This window comes from Podarcis melisellensis (genome assembly GCF_964234715.1).
Source record: "Podarcis melisellensis genome assembly, chromosome: 1".
Taxonomy (NCBI): Eukaryota; Metazoa; Chordata; class Lepidosauria; order Squamata; family Lacertidae; genus Podarcis; species Podarcis melisellensis.
The window spans coordinates 68,137,221-68,157,455 of record NC_138528.1 but is presented as its reverse complement, the minus strand read 5'-3'; the positions used below and the strand labels follow the sequence as shown (position 1 = coordinate 68,157,455).

At 41.2% G+C, this 20,235-nt stretch overlaps 1 protein-coding gene across 1 annotated transcript; it reads right to left on the bottom strand.

The window, feature by feature from the left end:
• Positions 1–406: 406 nt before the first annotated feature.
• TMEM41B (transmembrane protein 41B) lies at positions 407–15,642 on the bottom strand. The gene is made up of 7 exons (XM_081918706.1): positions 15,409–15,642; positions 10,535–10,652; positions 8,630–8,758; positions 5,978–6,071; positions 3,491–3,595; positions 2,198–2,336; positions 407–703 (listed from the first exon to the last, which is right to left on the bottom strand). The coding sequence occupies exons 1-7, from the start codon at positions 15,524–15,526 to the stop codon at positions 534–536; spliced, it is 873 nt and encodes a 290-aa protein (XP_081774832.1). The 5' UTR covers positions 15,527–15,642; the 3' UTR covers positions 407–533.
• Positions 15,643–20,235: the final 4,593 nt, after the last annotated feature.

Below are 20,235 nucleotides of genomic sequence, written 5' to 3'. Positions count from 1 at the left end.
CTCCAGTTGGCATGAAGCAAAATGAAACCCAGGAATTTCTGAAACACTGGTCAAAATATCTCTTCCTGCTCTCCCACAAGGAGCTCGTTAATAAAGATTCCATACAATCCATTACCCACTGGGCTGTAGAAACAACTGTGCAGTCTATTACCTTTTCAGAATTATGAATGATGGTGCAAAGATGAGGGGGGAAACAGGAATGAATTTATCACATTAAGCCTACACAAACAAAATCAGATAAGGCATACATACACATATACATATACATATGTATACATATGTATATTACATATATTACTGATTGGTTAGAATGAACAATGCTTTTAAAAAAGTATATGGTTCATCTTAATTTCTTCTGACAGCAGTTATTTTGTCTTTGTGCCCCATAAATAAAACTCAGCAAGAAGTCCAGAAACATTTTTATCTCTTATAATTCTCTCCTTTCAAATTGTGAAAGATGCGATAGAAAAGTGACCATAGAAATAGTGCTGATCCTGAGATGAAATATGGGACATGAAGATCCAGACTAATTCTCATTCAAACTTTTGTTTAAGTTTCTTCTGAAAAATGGCTGGCAGAATGGAGAGAATAGCTAGAATCATGAGAATGAAAACAGAGTTCCAGGAGACTGCTTCACCTGCTGTTGTAAGCTGGTAGAGCGTTGTTCCAGCTTTAATTGCTACAAAAGATGGTGGCGCAACACCTGGAAATAAAGGACAAAAAAATGGATCAGGGGAGAAAAATTAAACACAAAACAGTTGTGTGTTTTTTTAATGTCACCAAATCTTATAGATGATTCAGAAGTCATGAAGGAAGAACCTGTTCTCCCCCAACTTTGCAATTCTATGATTCTATTTTTAAAGCATTTTTATTTAGGTTACCACACTAAAGTATTATCTATATTCCAGCTTGTAACTAACATGTAAAAAGGTAAAGGGACCGCTGACCATTAGGTCCAGTTGTGACCAACTCTGGGGTTGTGGCGCTCATCTCGCTTTATTGGCCAAAGGAGCCGGCGTACAGCTTCCGGGTCATGGGGCCAGAATGACTAAGCCGCTTCTGGTGAACCAAAGCAGCGCACGGAAACGCCGTTTACCTTTCCGCCGGAACGGTACCTATTTATCTACTTGCACTTTGACGTGCTTTCGAACTGCTAGGTTGGCAGGAGCAGGGACCGAGCAACAGGAGCTCACCCCGTTGCGGGGATTCGAACCGCCAACCTTCTGATCAGCAAGTCCTAGGCTCTGTGGTTTAACCCACAGCGCCACCCACGTCCCTAACTAACATGTACAAGATGGTCTATACAATAAAATACAGTTTATAAACCCCCCAATAACTAAAGCAATCAAGAATGAAAAATGGAGATTCCAAAACAACCAGCCTAAATAAAAATGTATTTGCTGCCTGCTTAAAAGCAGGCATTAATAAGCATGGGGTCAAGACAGAACCTTGTGGCATCCTGCAGGCCAAAAGCTACAGGCCAAATCAGTAGTCACCAAGGTCCACCTTCTGAAAGCTACAACCCAGGATTTCACTTCTGTCTGTTTCTGTGTCACTGGCACTTTGCCTTCTCTACTTCTGTGACTCAGCTGACTAGCCCAACCAAGCCTTGCAGATTTAATAAGCCAGAGAAGCCAAGGATCCAAAGCGCCTATCATGGGTCTTGGTTCTCCAGATAACTTTTTCACAACTTCAGGTTGCACAAGTTGAAAGGTATTCAATACAAAGTGAACAGTCAGGAGTCCTGTGTGATCACTGGCACTGATTCAGAAATAACCATAGCACACTGTAGTGGATGCTAGCAACTTTATTTGAAAAGCTTCTTGCAAAGCAGTCACCATCCCCCTGCTGGCCAGAGTGCAACAGGCCTTTTTACTGTTCTGAACAGATCAAATGAGCAGACAAAACAATGGTGGTGATGTAGGATTTCTTCACCACAATCATGCCACAGAGTAGGCTCTAAAATGGAATGTATCCTATGATAGATATGTAGAATTTCAGCTCATTTTTATTTAGCTGTGAAATTTACAGCCTGCATTCCTTAACAACTAAAAATAAATAAAGCACTAAAATAAGAATATGCAAAAACAGTTATTCAAACTTTATACAACTGCCCAAGAGATGGGGCTGTGTACTAGTGAAGCATGCAGAATGAAGTCACATTTAGCAAATCTTTAATATTAATCTGAATTCTTACCTAGAAAAGTACCAATAAAAAATACTTTCAATGGTACATTTATTACAGGAGATGTTATATTGATAAACCAATTAGGAAGGAAAGGAGTTATTCTCAAAAATATTATGTAGTTAATGAGGTGTTCTCTGTGTCGTTCAACCTGTTGGGATATAAAAATTCCAAATTAAAAGAATCCTATTTTAGAAATATAGCAGCAATCTTAATTGCATAATCATTTCCTCTATTTCCAAAGTTTACTTGCAAGTGCTGGTCTTCACATAGCTAAAATGGAGCCATTCACACACAGGAGGGAGAAAGCAGCAAGTTTGGTTGAACCCCCAAGGTTCACAGAATTACAACAACAAAACCTTTGGGGAGGAACTAAGGATGTTGGCAAACCCCCAAAAAAGCCAAACAAGGACGGAGTGGCCAAGGAATGCTGACTGTTGGATGAAAAACCCCTCCCCAAACTGGGTAAGAGAGAGAACAAAATAGAGCATCATGGAGGACCATGGCTGACTGACTGGAACAGGGAACAGGAATACCCTATACTGCAATGCTTTGTTGTAGGTCCAACTTTACCCCTCTAATAGTGAACTCAGGTGGCTGAGGGTTAAACTGGGCTATCCCAAAATAAGGAAGCAATTTCTACATAGGGGATTCTCTAGGTAGGGGTGTGAAAGTATGTACAGAAAAACAACTCATTTCATTGTCAACAAAGAGAACCTGTGGTTGACATATTGCCAAATTCCCATATTTGCTGTTACTTTGGGGGAAGTAGGGGTGGAAAGAGATATGCTACAACTGGTTTCAAGTTGGCTTGCTTGAAATTAACATTAACCAGTGTTTGTCAAATCAGACGACACAAGCTATGGTTTAGCACGAACGGCATGCAAGCCCAAAATTTACTTCTAGACTCACTCCTGTCACACTGAACTATGGTTTAGCATGAAATCCAGGTTGTGACCAGGTGTGGGGGGAAATGGATACAGTGGTACCTTGATTCTTGAACTTGATCCATTCCAGGAGTCCGTTCGACTCCCAAAACCATTTGAAAACCAAGGCACAGCTTTTAATTGGCTGCAGCAGCTGCAGGAACTTCTTGCACTCAAGCAGAAGCCACGTCGGAAGTTCAGCTTCCGAAAAATGTTCACAACCCAGAACACTTACTTCTGGGCTTGCGGTGTTTGGGAGCCAATTTGTTCAGGAGCCAAGCGGTTCAAGTACCAAGGTACCACTGTATTTGTGTAATTCCTATCCTCTTATACTTAAATGTAAGCATTTAGGACAGATGTTCCACCAGAGTGACTTTACCTGCTGTGACCATTTCACGGCTTTCTCTGTTAAATATCTATAAACAACAGGTCTTCCAACTAAATAGGACAGCATATAACAGAAAGAGGCCCCAAGTCCAGAGCACTGCAAATGAATGGAAAATGAGACTCTCATATATTCATCCTTCACATGATTAACATGCAATGGGGTTTCAAATAATCAATGTAGTTAAGCATTTATCTATACATTAAATATTAAAAAGGTAAAGGTACCCCTGCCCGTACGGGCCAGTCTTGACATACTCTGGGGTTGTGCGCCCATCTCACTTAAGAGGCCAGGGGCCAGCGCTGTCCGGAGACACTTCCGGGTCACGTGGCCAGCGTGACATCGCTGCTCTGGCGAGCCAGAGCCGCACACGGAAACGCCGTTTACCTTCCCGCTGGTAAGCAGTCCCTATTTATCTACTTGCACCCAGAGGTGCTTTCGAACTGCTAGGTTGGCAGGCGCTGGGACCGAGCAGCGGGAGCGCACCCCACCGCAGGGATTCGAACCGCCGACCTTTCGATCGGCAAGTCCTAGGCGATGAGGCTTTAACCCACAGCGCCACCTGCGTCCCCTATTCAATATTACTCTCTCTTAGTTAGAACTGTATCACCTCAGACCACCTATAGGGGACTGCTTTGTTAGTACTCCCCTTTATGTTAAAAAGAAAATCTTTCATGCAGAAAACTAGCGCATCTGGGAGAAAACTAGTCTAGAACCTCTCTTACCATGTATGAGTTGTCTGTATGATTCTGCTGAACACACACTTCAACTCTAGTACAAGCAGCTTCAAAATAGTAGTAACTACAGAAAACTCTTTTTAAACTGATTTGAATTGGACTTTTATTATACAAGGGTGTTCGTGTGTCTGCATCTGGGGCCATCTGTTGTTACAAGTGACTAGCTGTCTACAACATGGTACACTGAGGCCACTATTTCCAAATTACCTTCACATAGCGTTTTGCAAATGACCCTAACCATAACGCCTTTCCTTTTTCCGAACAAGTTGTTTCAAGTCTTGGAAAGGGATGTACATCACACCCTAATTAATGCATTTAAATTGGTTTCCAGTTGCTCACTTTTATAGCCACCAGAGAAAAAGTGGGCGGAATTGAACATTGCACTATTACAAACATTCTGTCTGCACAAGCATATTAACTTGCCAGACTGAACAGTCCTCCTCCCGCCCACTGTTCTGGGGACTATACTGACGCCCCCATCCAATTTCAGGGAATTTGGGAGAACAGGGGAATTAAGGGGTAAGCCCTGTTGCAGAAGCAAGTTGTGTTATGCGAATCCCACCCAATGTTTCTGTTTTACTCAGAGTAAACCCATTGAAATTAATGGACCTAATTTAGTCACTTTCAGTAATTTCATCAGGTCTACTCCAGGCTAAACTTAGTTGAACACTATCTAGTAAAATTATTATTTTGCTATCACTTATTCAACTTTGTCCATTAGAAAGTTCTCCTTTCTGAGAGCTGATTCATCACTACTACCCCTTATGTCAAAAGCAAATTTCAGTTGCTCCAGGAGGGCAAGATTTAGTATACTGTCCTCACTAGTAAATGCTACATTTCTATTAACTATTGTATTTCTTTGTTAGTGTTAAAATTCAGTGGAGGAAAAGCCAGTCCTACTTTACATAAACAATTCTTGCTATTGGGCACTGATTTAACAGAGCCAGCTGAATATATTTAAAATATTCTTACCCTATCTTCTAATCAGTGCATCCAACTGCTCAGAGTAGACACAATGAAATTAATGTATGTGTTTAACTTGGGTCCGTTCATTTCAGTGGGTCTCCTCTGAATATGACTAACATTGGATACAACCGGAGGACACCTTTTCAAATCCAATAAAAAAGATAAATACACAAGTGATAGTGTACAGAAGCAGAATAATTCTTCTCTCCTTACAGATGTGGGCTCCACTGGGAAGGGAAGTTTGGGTCTTCTCTCCCCACCAATGACCCCAATCAAGATGCCCCCTGCACCTCAATTAGGCTTAGGGGAAAAGTTCCCGTTGGCACCCACTGCAGCATAATGGAAAGGTTAAATTAAACTTCTCCTTATGTTGCAGTCTCACAGCACACCAGGGAAGAGACACTTGCAATTAAATGGGGAAAATCTATTTAGAGTAAGTAATGTGTATTTTGGCCCTGAGGCAAACCTCTGCCAGCAGGTTTTTAGGTTGCTTTCAACATTCTTTCTGTGACTGTTTCTATGTTGTTTTTCAGTTATACTACTATTTTGTTTGTTACTGTCTTATTGTGAACAGCTTTGAACCTCCTAAGAAAGTAACAGATAAACATTTAATAGCTAAACATTTAATTAATAAGAACTCCCCTGTTCATTACTTCAATTGTTACATATTAAAAGGTTAGGCCTGTACTATTCACATCATCTGCTGCTGCACTAAATAGCAAGTACCTTAAACAAATATTTTGAAGAAAAGCATTCTGTATTTGTAATTAATACTTACCAAACAAACAAGAAATAGAGCTAGGGGGAAAGGGTAGAGAAATCCTGAAAGTATACTCAGAAATATTGATCCAGGAATAGCAAAGGTTTGCAAACTGAATGGTAGGTTTAGTTAAGGACAACATTACTTCACTGTTTTGAACATGCAGAGTATACTAATGCATGTTTACTCAGAAGTTAGGTCTGACTGTTTTTAATAAAACTTTCTCCAAGGTACATAGGATTACAACCTTAGAAATTTAAAACCAATACAATTTTAAATAATTTATATATCAAAAGTATTGCCAATGAAAACAATTTAAAAGATGGTTTAATATTTGAAATATGCATATACAGGTGAAAATTAGAATATTGTGGAAAAGTTCATTTATTTCAGTAATTCAACTTAAAAGGTGAAACTAATATATGAGATAGACTCATGACATGCAAAGCGAGATATGTCAAGCCTTTATTTGTTATAATTGTGATGATTATGGTGTACAGCTGATGAAAACCCCAAATTAACAATCTCAGAAAATTAGAATTTTGTGAAAAGGTGCAGTAGCTATTCAATCCATAACACCTGCAATGGGTTCCTGAGCCTTTAAATGGTCTCTCAGTCTGGTTTAGTAGGAAGCACAATCATGGGGAAGGCTGCTGACCTGACAGTTATGCAGAAAGCCATCATTGAGACCCTCCATAAGGATGGAAAGCCTCAAAAGCCAATTGCAGAAGTAGTTGGATGTTCCCAAAGTGCTGTATTGAAGCACATTAATGGAAAGGAAGGGGAAAGTGTGGAAGAAATAGGTGCACAAGCATCAAGGATGACTGCAGCCTGGAGAGGATTGTCAGGAAAAGAGCATTCAAACGTGTTGGGGACTTTCACAATTGTTGTTTCGTCAACACAAGCATTTCAGCTTGCCAGATGGAAAAATCTCCCCTCTCCCCTGTGTGTGTTTCTGCAGGATCCTCTGACATGACATGCTCTCCCTTCCCCACAGTCAATTTGGGGGGGGGGGGTTCCACAGGGGGAAGAGAGGGGAAAGCCCCAATGTATTAGCAGGACTTGTGCTGGTACCTGGCTCTCAGTCATAAATCTGAAACATTCATTCTGCAATGTATAGAACAGACTATTATTATTATTTACTGAATTTATATACTGCCTTATACCTGGAGGTGTCACGGTGGTTCACAGACTATGCTGTTCTACTAATTTAGATACCAATAAAGGTTCACATTGGGTGTTTTTTAAAAAAAAAATCTGTGGTATTTCTAACCTTTATTGGGTCCCAGGGCAGGAATATAATAAATGAATCTCGGCTTTACCTCTGTGTAGGCTGCTTACCGTAAGTTCTGTGAACCAAACTCTTCCAAAACATAATTTTGTACTATGAAGTGCTATTCAATGGTACCATTATATAGCCTTGTTTACAGCTGCTAAAAGTTGTTCACATAGCACTAATGGAGCATGCCTCAAACAACTTTTAAATAGCTAAGTGAATCAAAGACTGATTTCTATCCAAGTGTTGTTAACAACCTAGCAATAGCAAATTAGCATATTCTATCCCCACAGGGTGAATAACCACCAATAAAAATAAAGCTGCTTGTTTTAACAGGTTGCCTATGTGTTAAGAATTTTTTTTAACAACTTCACAGCACAAAAATATTCCTTTATGCAAATAAGTCAAGTCTTCCTAAATGCTCTTAACCCCTTTGACTTCTTATGCAGTTTTCACATCTTAAAAATACAGGATTAAACCAAGTTAGGTTGCTTCTTAAAATCAGTTTCAGAAGTTCCTTCAATTATTGATTATTACACTTAATGTTCTGCCTTTGGGAAGTTGCTGGACTCACTGTACTCACTCGTCCAGCAAGCATGGCTAATGGTTAGGAACATCACAAGTTGTGGTCTAACATCTGGAAGACCACAGGTTCCCCTTTCATGGAATAAATCAAGCCAGGGTAATGCAGGATAATCCTTGCTCAGATTCCAAAGGCAGTGGCATTCTCTCTGCTTTCATTATCCTCTAGGATAATGATTTAACTCAGGAGTGTTATTAAGGATGAAATCAACTTATTTCATAAATCATTTTATAGTTTCAAAACAAAATCATTTGCAAAGGAAACCTATGTTCACTTAGATGTAGCTTCCATTGCCTACAATGAAGCATATTCTTTCGTACGTACTGTATATTTAGGACTGCAGCCTTGGCTTCTTGAATTTAATCCCCCAACAATACAACGTACTCCATTTTTCTTTTTTTCTACCTTTCTGGTCCAATCTTACATGTGAAAATTCTGAAATAAACATGTTCAATGCTGAAGTGGGGAAAGGGCCTTCTTATACAAACCAATGAAAACCACACACTGTTAACTACCAGCAGTTCCATATTGAAAGATGCCAAGTATGGTCACACATATTCTTAATGGCTCTTAAAGTTGTTCCCCACATTCCATTCCACGTTGTTCAAAAGCCCCCCTCCCCCGATCCTTTCAGGAGGTACAGGGGATGGGTACCTTTTCTTCTATGAACTTCCATCTATTCACTTATCGTTGGACCCAAACCATGTAATCAAGAGTGTCCATCACCACCACACAGAAAAAAGAGCCTGGAAACTACTTCATGTCATATTCCAGAAAGCCACAGCTATGTGTATTTTTCAAATAAGGATACAAAACGTAAGTAGCAAAATAGGCCACTAGGACTTGTACATAGAAGTTGTCCTTGTATTTAGAGAGAACTTTTCCTAAGGCTTTGGCATCATCCATGTCTCTGGGAACCTTTATACATTCTCTCTCCTCTCTGTAGGGGAAAAAGAAATCAGATGAAGTTACCAGCATAAACAGCAGATGCTTGCCCCAAACAGCAGGGATACTAATGGCACTGTGACATATGTATCATGCACTCTTAAGATTCCATGTAAAATACTAATTACACTGTTTGACTTACTGGATTTTGTAATACATACAGCCAGCTTTAACTACTACTTGATGTTATTCTGTAACCTGTTGAGGTATCAAAGGTACTACATCAAAACATCAGTTGTTCAGAAATTACTAGACAGTTTGATATTATCAAAACCTTTGCCTCCGCTCCAGCAATTATTAATCAAAGTCAATGTTCAAAGCAAGGCCACACATCGTATTCAACATAATATCCAGGCACAACTTAATAACTTTTAATACAAGCAGATGGAACACATGTTCATTGCTTTAGGAGAGAAGAGTAATTGTTTGTGGTGTTTAGACTTTTTATCCACTTTGCTTTCAAACTGGACAAAACATTCCTTCAGAGATAGAGAAGGGCTTCAATACATAACACATATACAGAGAATACCCCAAATCTCTGCATCTTTGGAAGCAAATAATTCCTTTCAAATACCTGTAGATATTATTTTTTGGAAAACGCTTGGGTGATTCTTAGCAGAACATACAAAGAAGCTCTATGGCCACATCTACACTACAAATGTAAGTCACTTCCACACAGTGTTTGGAATTCCCCAGGTGCCAGGTGTGTTTTGCTACTGGAGCTGGTCCAGTTGTGACTACGTGGAGATTTCTGGGTGACAGGTTGGTGATTGCTATCTGCACCGAGTCTGCTGACTTGTGCACAGCAAAAGACATGCATCTTGTGCTTCTGCATTGCCCTGTGAATCATGGAGCCATTGCTGGTCATCTTAGTCCTCCATCATCACAAACCACAATTTAAAAACCTCTGGCTTAGTCCATAGTTAATACCATTTTCATTTCCACTGTGTGTGTTTCTCCTTCTTGCATACTGGGACAAGTGAATTGTTGTAAGAGCAAGCTACAGTCAATCAATGTAGTTGATATCATAGAATCATAGGATTATAGCATTGAAAGAGACCCCAAAGACAATCTGGCAAACCCCTAGCAAACAGATATTCCATTGCGGCAACCATAACCTAAGTTTAAGGTGCCATTTGGCACTTAGCTTATATATCTGAGTTTTTAACACTGCTTCCACGTCAATTAAGTGCTCAGCACAATCAGAAATCTACAATTCCAGAGTTTGTTTGGTTTTTTGGAGAGGGGAGCTCCAATAGTTAAAAACTACTTTGAACCCAGTATCGTAAGAGCTTTTCGTAGTGTGAATGTGTAGTGAAATGAGCATTTGTCAAAGTTTTGTCTGATGACATAATTTTGAATTGGACAGCTCAGCTCTGCCAGACATTAACAGGTGGTTAGTTTAACCTCTAATCCCAGGATATACAACTATCCACCTGGGAAATTTGCACACTGTGACATATTAAAACTAAGATTGGGGTTAACAAGCAATATGAAGTGTTTTGATATAGTAGTACAACAAGCTTCCATAATGTATTGTCTGAACAAAAAATATTTGTCAGCAATCTTTAAATGGTTATGTCAAATTTCTGACAGGAATGAGCCAGGTAGCGTACCTTACAGCTTACTGGTAAATTCTGATGTCAAAACTAGACATTTATACACATGGTTCCTTTCTGAAAACTCAATGAACTGTGTCCTTCACTTCTGAGTTCTATAGGTTCGTAAGGTACATTTGCTGGAAACAAAGCAAATTCTCGGTCATACTTACTCACTCAGCTGTGGAAAGTTTTTATATACCAGAAACATAACAGATGCAGCTATTAAGAAGATGGACAATAATATGAGAAGGGACATTCGTGCAGATCCACCTTCTTTATGGGCCTTTCCTGAAATGGAACAAAAATATAATTAATTCATGAGTTCTTACAAATAATATTTGAGGGGTTGAATTGAAGAAGGGCACTTAGACTTCACCCCTTCATGGATCACTGCCTTGCCGTGGCGAAGGGGCTTGAATAACTCAGAGAAGCTATGAGCTATGCCATGCAGGGCCACCCAAGATGGACAGGTCATGGTGGAGTGTTTTGACCAAACGTGATCCACCTGGAGCAGGAACCGGCAAGCCACTCCAGTATCCCAGCCAAGAAAACTCCATGGACAAAGACAACAGGCATATAAAAGTTATGACCCTGGAAGATGAGCCCCTCAGGTCGGAAGGCGTCCAACATGCTACTGAGGAAGAGCGGAGGACAAGTACAAGTAGATTCAGAGTGGATGAAGCGGCTGGGCCAAAGCCGAAAGGTCGCTCAGTTGCGGATATGCCTGGAAGCGAAAGGAAAGTCCAATGCTGTAAAGAAAAATAGCGCATAGGAACCTGGAATGTAAGAACCATGAACCCTGAGGAGTTGGATGTAGTCAAAAATGAGATGGCAAGAATAAATATTGACATCCTGGGCATCAGTGAACTAAAATGGACGGAAATGGGCAAATTCAGTTCGGATGACCATCATATCTACTACTGTGGGCAAGAATCCTGTAAAAGAAATGGAGTTTGACAAGGTAACTAGAGCTCACTCAAGTCTACTTCCCTAGCTTACTTTAGTGATGATAATCAAGCAATAAGTCCATCTCTTCTTAAATTTGCTTCTATTGATGGATAAAGGAAACATGCCCATGACCAACTTGCCTGAAACAACTATTTCACTCAGGCAGGCAACTGTGTGAGACTGTTACTACATAGTAAACTGGCTAGATCATCCACCCTGCTTATCTGTCAAGAATAATAATAATCCCAGAGTGTTTATTACAATTGGTGGTGCCATGATTATGCAATGTGTACTGAATATTCCCTCTTGTGATGTTACATGATTATGAGCTGGCAGGAGGAGTACAGAGATGATGAAACTGCCACATAAGTATGAAAATCATATGACGTGGCATAACAAGTGTTCTGAATTTAGCAATTTGCCTTGAAGTTACTACACTTGTGTAGCATGCTTTCATAAAGCCTCATATGTCTAACAGAAGGCAAACCATCTGCACAGCTACACCTGAAATTTCATTACTCCTCTTAAAATCAGTGCCTCCCAGGAAGAATCTGTATAAAATCATTACTGTCAGCAGAAAGAAAGATAATTGTTTAGTAGCAGTTGAACTTCATATTTCTTACAGCAGCAAATGTACACTCTGGGTGTCACACTGCTATTCCAGCAAGCCAACATCACAAATCATGGCATTGTATCTGTGCTGTAGGCAGCTATGCCTACAGTTAATTGTATGAATGTGCATTCATGTTAAGTCTGAAATAAGCACACAACCCACAAAGACATATGAAATTTTTAAATGCCAAACTCAACAAGGGTGTTGAGAAGATAAGTTGATAACCATTTTTACCCGATTTTTTTTTCTGCCATTACATTTTTTTTAAGCTCTTGAAATTATGCTCATTTTAAAAGTTCAATTTCCACATTACATGCCAATTTCTAACAACTGCTATTGCATTGGAGGCTAAACAAAGCTTACAAGTTTCCAATGCATTACACTTTTAAATTTTACTTTGATTAGAGTGCTTTTTGCACAGGGAGTATATCATGATTCAATCTGGAACAAATTCTATTGCAAATAAATTCAAAAAAATCATTAGGACCACTCAAGTGACATTATATGCGCAGAACTGAGAGTTAACATTTAACTGCACTCAATCATCTCAAGTACAGTAGATATCTGTAATTACAACTTCAATTTGGCAAAGGCACTTCAATTACTATTCCAACATAAAAAACGGTTCAATATAAAAGTGATACTGAACATTATTTTGATGCACTGTTGTGATAAGCCCAGTGAACCAAAAGAATTATGTTAAAACTAGAATGTACTGTATACCTTAATTTTAAAGTCCTTGTGACAAAGCCAACTTTTTACATGTCTTTGACACAAGTCATTTCACTTACAGGAGTTTGCCACAGCCAGTTAAGAGTCAGAGTAAGAACACGTAATCATAAAGTAGCATTTACTGTACTTCCTCTATTCCTTACCTACTTATATCTAAACCGGATAACATAGCAAATTTATAGAATAGGGTTTAAAATTCGAAGTGCAGCAACTCTGAATAACTATGTCAAGTTCTGAAATAACAATGATTTCCAAAGCATCTAATTAATGTGGCTACAACAATGTTGCCATGCCAGCTTAGACCAATTACGTGTTTAAATACTCTGCTCTTTCAGGCTGTAAATGTCAAAATGTCCTTACTTGTACCAAGCTACTAGGGTTCCCAATTTTAAAAGGCAAAAGACAGGACTGGTTACCCAGGGTAAAATTTGAAGTGCTACAAGACCATCATCTTAGGGAACCTAAGTACATGTGGGTCTGGTCAGTCTGTGGATGGTAATCCTCTCAAAACCACACATGTGCTGCCTTGGGTTCCAAGACACAAGAAAGGCAGGCTATACAGTACATGCAAAAAAGTACTAAAATGGTCTGTATCCAACCTATGAATTTAATGTATCATTTCTGCTTTCCCGAGAGAATGATATCCCATGTGCTGTTCTGGGGGGATCCTTCAACCCTCTGGAACAGATCTGGGGAGGGTGCAGACAGAGGAGATGGGATAAGCCCTGTTGCACTAGTGGGAATAGTTGCACTGGCTTCCACTAGCAAACCAAGTTAGTTGAATACAGCCGTATGGTTTCCTTCACCCCCTCAAATAAATGTAGTTACCCCAGTTTTGTATTTAACCGCTCACCTGATTTCCACTGCCAACTAGGAACTCAACACAGATGGGTGAGTGGACTAGCAAAGAGAACCAGAGTACTAGTTTCTCTTTTGCCAGCCTGTATAGCACCCATTCTGGCTAAAAGAAAGGGGCGTCACTTCCTCTGCAGCCACCACAGAAATACAGTGGACTGGTGAAGAAGAAACAGACAACTCAAGTTTTTACACTGTCAGGTTGCTGTGTTTCTAGCATACAATAAGTAGGGCCTCTCTTAATAAAAAAAGCAGGCAAGTAAGAAACTTGGGAGGCTAGGAATAGGCTCAGTCCTTTCTGAGCAGCCCTGCATGAACAGTATCTTATGTCTTAAAACTAATGCCATCATTAGCAGTGTTCCCATCTAAAATGTAACCTGACAGAAAAGCATGAAAAAGATGTTAGGAGACCTGTCTATCTGAAGACATGAAAGTTATGGCAAATATGGCAAAGAGAACATTTCACACACAAAAACATGCTTCACTAATACGCTGGGAGAAAAATGTTTTTGGAGAGAAGCATTTTCTCACTTGTGAGCAGTTTGCTCTGCCTTCCCGCAGTTCAACTTTACCCTGTATCAGTAAAATGAATTTTCACTCAGAACCAGACACACTAGGTCATCACAAGGTTATTCTAATAAAACAACTTCTCTTTCCAAGCCCACTCCCACAAAACACAACACATAATCCTACTTCATTTTCAACTATCAGCTATCTATTCCAGGTGAGAAATGTGGAAGGTGGCAAATCTCCCAGAAGACAGTCTTTCATACAGCCTAGAGGAAGCAACTTAATCCCACCAAGAACAATTGGACATCCTTCCAAATAAGTCTACAGAGATTGCAAGTGTATAGTGAAAGACACCTCAGATTTGGGATACGCATTCAACATATGTTCCCAAGGAATCTTTGCTGAAGAGGCTAGACATACCCCATCACTGATAACTGTCTGGCAGGCATCAGATATAACATTGAAGACATCCCTTTCTAATTCATTCACAACTACTGTGCCAGTTTTATTCACCTGAAGGTTTGAAAAGACTTGCAAGAAGTTATTCACTATTGTGTCTAAGACCTTAAGAATCAATGGGACCTGCCATAACCTCACAGCTGGAACTATACACTGTGAATATTACACTTTGAATACAACAGCTGAAAGTTAATGCATTTTTGTACTCCTGAACTACATTCCTTACTCCACACCACTTTCCTAGGCCCCTAACAACTGGTTTCCTTCATGCATAATGCTCATCACGTATTTATCATATTAAAAGCACTTCTTGTTATAGGAAATCTGTTCTCAGAAGAACAAGGCCACCCACAGAAGGCCACCCACAATATCCCAATTGCCCAACATTACATTCAGAGATTTATGACTAATGAGTCTTGAACCTGAATTATCTGCTTTGAGGTCCAACCTGGAAGAACTGCCCCACATCACGCCATATGGGCCTCCACACCCATGAGAGCACAGGAAACTTCCCAAGTAGGGCTCCTGACAGGCCTCTGGCCCCCCAGAACTTGTTTTCAAAAGGTCTCGACTTAAAAGTGCGTCCCTTTGAGCATCTGCAGAGTGCCCAAGAAAACCGAGAACCGGCCAGCCACGGATTATGTGGGAAGACTGTTCAATTCGGGATCTAGGCGAATTTGAACCCCGGCACTTCTTGTTTTGTGGCATTAAACGCTGCTTCGGAGCATGTGCATTTTCCCTCTGAGTCACCCTCTTCCTTCCTCTTCCTCTTCCTCTCCCTTCCCGCGTCTCCTATCCTCCATTCTCCAGTGACCCCGGAACACCTCCAGGCACACCGCCGGCTTGGTTCCAGCGTCCCCCCCCCCAATCCATCTATCCATCCATGAATCTCTCACGCGTTCGCCTCCTGCCGCTTCTGCTTCCCACCTGCAAGCAGCTCCTGATGCCTTTCCAAGGCAGCCTCCGCCTCCTTCGCTGCCGCCGCCGCCTCTTCCTTCTCCGACGTCCTCCCAGACCCTCGCTGGCTCGTGCCCGGCTGCGCCATGGTAGCCCCTTCGGCGACGCCACCAGCCCCTTCGCCGGCCGGCAACACACAGGCCCGGCTCAGCCTCCGCCGGCGCCAAGAACCGCGAGAGGAGGCGGGATCGGCCGCAGCCCTCCCCTCAGCGCCGACGCCGCCCGCTCGCCGGCTCCGTAGGCCGCAGGCGCGGACTCTGTGATTCCGCCCCGCCCGCCGAGGCTCCCCCGCCGCCCTTCTGCCAACACCTTTGCTCTTGGGTTCCTGGAAGGGCTGCCCACGTTTTCTAGTAAATACCGTGGAAGTCGGTTCTTTCTCCAAAAGACGCCGATTCAGAAGGAACGCAGTGGTTCCACCATGGGCGTAGGCAGGATTTTTGTTGGGGAGGGGCAGAACCTCAGTTTGCTATGTATTTTTATGGATTTGGGGGCGGGGAGAAGGGCAGCAGCGCCCATGGGTTCCACCCAGGGTCGGATTTAGGTTTGATGAGGCCCTAAGCTACTGAAGGTAATGGGGCCCTTTATATGTCCAGCTGTCCTTTGTCAAATTGTTGCTGTTTTTGTGTTGAATATATGCTATAGGTCCATATACAACACAAAACACTGTTGCTGTATGTAGGTTTTATTTTATTTGGTTTTTTTCCTTATATTTTGGAAATGTACATCCAGGTGTGTTTTTTCTTTAAATTTTTTTGTGGCCCCCAAGAGAGTGGGGCCCTAAACTGTAGCTTGTTTAGTTTATACGTAAATCCAGCACTGGTTCCACCGAGTAGAAGCGCTGTGGGACATTTCACTAAGTGGCTGCTAGTTATGATGGCTGTCTGCTCATGAGCTTCTCACACGCATCTGGTTGGCTGCTGCAGAAAACATGGATGCTGTGCTAATGGCCTTTGGTCTAAACCGGCAGGGCTCTTCTTATGAAACCCAGGGTTTTATCTTTTCTTGGCTGGGAATAAGTCCAATCTCACACTGTGGCACTTCCTTCCAAGTAAGGGCCGTAGCTCAGGAGTGGAGCATGTGCTTTGCATGTACACAATCTCAGGTTCATCTCTAGATCGGGCTGAGAAAGATCGCTGCATGAAATCCTGGAAAGCCACTGCCAAGTCAGGGTCGAAAATACTGCTAGGTGGACTAAAAGGTCAGGCTGAGTACAAGGCAGCTTCCCGTGTTCTTATGCAATATGCATAGAGTGATAGTGGTGTACAATTGGCTCCAGGACAAAAGAGGAGCAGGCTTTTTATCTCCACACTTTTCTGAAAATAAGCCACAGAGTTCAATGGGCTGCAGGCTGCAACTTGATGGAAATGTATGGGATTTCTTCACAAGCAGGAATGCAAAATGTTGTGTTATGAGCTTGGACAGTAGTACTTAAATCAAACATGCTAGTAAAACCTATTTGTTGAACTTTGTAGATTTGTGCTTCTTTGTGTGCCTCTTTTCCCCAATATTTCCTCAAAGGGATATCACTTCCTCCCAATATATACAGAACAGTGAATGGCGTACAACCTACCTTCCCCTTGTCAAAAAGACTGTCCAGTAAAACTAGCTACTTTAAATAGCCAGTTTAAAACCAGCCAAGTAGAAGCCCTAATTATATACCACCATGACATTTACTTCAAATTCATTTTGATACAAAACTGAAGGAAGTTCCTGTACTGAGAAAACCACAACAGGATGTACACGACTTGGTTAATGATGTGGCATTAGGGCCATAGGTGTTTTTGTAAAAAAAAAAAATCTCAACAACTTTGGGTTTTCTTTTAAAAAGCTTAGCAATTTTGGGGGTTTGCTTTAAAAAAGCTCAACTTTTGAAGTGTCCTGGTTTTTATTTTTTAAAATATGGCAACCTTATGCAGCATATCTGTGTGTGGGTTGTGAAACACAACACTGAAGGCCAAGCACATTTAAATATTCAAAAAGCAGCATTAGCTGCTAAGTTCTATACATTACAGAATGTCTATAATGTTAATATTGTTTCATGCTACTCCAAGCGGTGTGAGATTCTAAGGGTTCCAGGCTTACCCAGGATTCAGTTTCTTTGGAATGAGGGACAGTGGAGACTGTGGTGTCTTTATGATAATATAGTTTATTTACATAAATACAACATGAGCCTACGATGGAGGGGTTCACAGCATTAGCACCCCAAACGGGTCTTGTTTCTCCCATAGCCACAACCTTGGATATGATCAGAAATCAAACATCTTGCTTTGTCTCTCTGGCTTCCCAGCTTGCCTCAGGGCTTTTATCTTTCTAACTAACCAGGGAGGGAGGCCCACGGGCCATTATCTGAGTGGCCTGGCTTTTCCAGCAGTTGAATCTCTGCTGGATCCAGTAAATAGAAGCAGGGCTCAGGCATATACTGTAGCCTACCCCTCCCCAACAATATGTAGCAGGCAGTCAAATTGGACACTTCAGCAAAATGCTGGCCAATCCACTAAACTGAACTCAAGGTGGCATACTTGGGGTTCCTTGAAAGTATTTCATCCAAGCATTGACCAGACCTAGAGCTGAATAACGTCAGTAAGACCGAATCAAACCACTAAACCATAACTGCCACAATCATAAGATGTTCCGGCTGAAGCCATGTAATCTGGCAGCATCATCTAGGGGCATTCAGAATTAAAGGTCCTGTGCAGGATTTTTCCTTGTTCTATGCATGCCAAACATGCACAGTATGATTTTTAACAGCCTTCACTCAAAAGCTTTAATATGGGAGTGTCACCCTCTGAATGTTCCAGTTACAGATAGGTAGCCGTGTTGGTCTGCCATAGTCAAAACAAAAAAAATCCTTCCAGTAGCACCTTAAAGACCAACTAAGTTAGTTCTTGGTATGAGCTTTCGTGTGCATGCACACTTCTTCAGATACACTGAAACAGAAGTTTCCAGACCCTTCTATATAGTGAGAAGGTGGGGAGGGGTATTACTCAGAAGGGTGGTGGGAATGGGTGATTGGCAGATAGCTGTGATGAGCCTGTTGACGACTCTTAACGACTGCAATAGGTCTTACAGGAAAAAGCAAGGGGTGTGAAGGTGAAAAATGGCTTTGTCATGTATAATGAGATAAGAATCCAAGGTCTTTGTTCAGACCAGGACTCTTCATGGTTTTAAGTTTGGTGATAAGTTGCAATTAGGCAGCTTCTCTTTCCAGTCTATTTCTGAAATTCCTTTGTAGTAAAACAGCTACTTTGAGATCTTGTATAGAATGTCCTGGGAGATTGAAGTGTTCTCCTACTGGTTTCTCTGTCTTGTGATTCCTGATGTCCGATTTATGTCCGTTTATTCTTTGGCGTAAGGTCTGGCCTGTTTGTCTAATATAGAGAGCTGAAGGACACTGTTGGCATTTGATGGCATACACAATGTTAGACGATGAGCAATTAAATAGTCCCGAGATGGTATGTGTGATGTTGTTGGGGCCAGTAATGGTGTTGTCCGGGTGTATGTGGCAGCAAAGTTGGCATCTGGGTTTATTGTAGGCTCTGGTGCCAGTGTCTGTGTTAGGTCTGGTTGTAGTATTATTGTGGGTTAGGAGTTGTTTAAGGTTGGGTGGCTGTCTGTAGGCAATGAAAGGTCTTCCTCCCAGAGCTTGAGAAAGAGAACTGTCATTGTCCAGGAGAGGTTGTGGATCTCTGATGATGCGTTGTACTGTTTTAACTTGGGAGCTGTATGTGATGACTAGAGGTGTTCTGTTATTTTCTTTTTTGGGTCTGTCTTGCAGCACGTTCTCTCTGGGTATCAGTCTGGCTCTGTTGATCTGTTGTCTAACTTCATCTGCTGGGTATTTTAGTTCTAGAAAGGTTTGCTGTAGATCTCTTAGGTGAGAGAATGTTGTCACCCCCTGGATGTTGTTGGACTTCAGCTGCCATCGTCTTTGACTGTTGGTTATGTTGGCAAGTTAGCCACCCCTGCTCTATTTTCTGCTACATAGTTCCACAGTCTTCTCGTCATTTATAGTACCTTCCGAAATGAGTACAGCGAACAATATACAATGGAACCTCGGTTGTCGAACGTAATCCATTCCAGAAGACTGTTCGACTTCTGAAACATTCAACAACTGAGGTGCAATTGACGGTCAGCAATGTCAATGGAGCAAAAATTTTAAAAACTCTCAGGAAGCAGTTTGACTTCCAAAAAACATTGGAAACAGAAGCATTCACTTCCTGGTAGTTGGCATTTGGGTTCTGAATTGTTCGGCTTCCGAAGCCGTGGTTCCACTATAGTAGATTTAGGTATGCAGACAGATACCCCACCATGAGAGTCCCCCAAATCTTCACACCAGAGCTAAAGCAGATATCAAGGACCTTCTCGCTGAACAACTCTTTCTTCTGGAACTATTGTTAGATCTTTCAGTGCCCATTTAACACATTATTAAATACGATGACTATACAGTAGTGGTATGGGCACTTCCAGCTACAGTTCTGTAAACTGTTAGCTGTGAACACACCCCACTAGGCTCTACAAAGTTGTGATTAAATTAAACGTGAAAAGTGGCATACGCTGTGTATAAAAGTTTCTCTGCCTAATAATACCTTGTCGCAAATTAGATCAGACTTGGTAATTGGGTCTTCTGTTATTTAAGACTGTATCTTTGTTATGGTATACCAAACAGAAATGAAAGTACAAGCTGAAAGACTAACAGCTTCAGCACATGTTATAGTTGACTATTCAGTCTGAAGTGATTGTTCTCAGTGGTATCAATGTTCCAGGAATAAGTTCTAATCTAAAGTAATCTTAAACTAT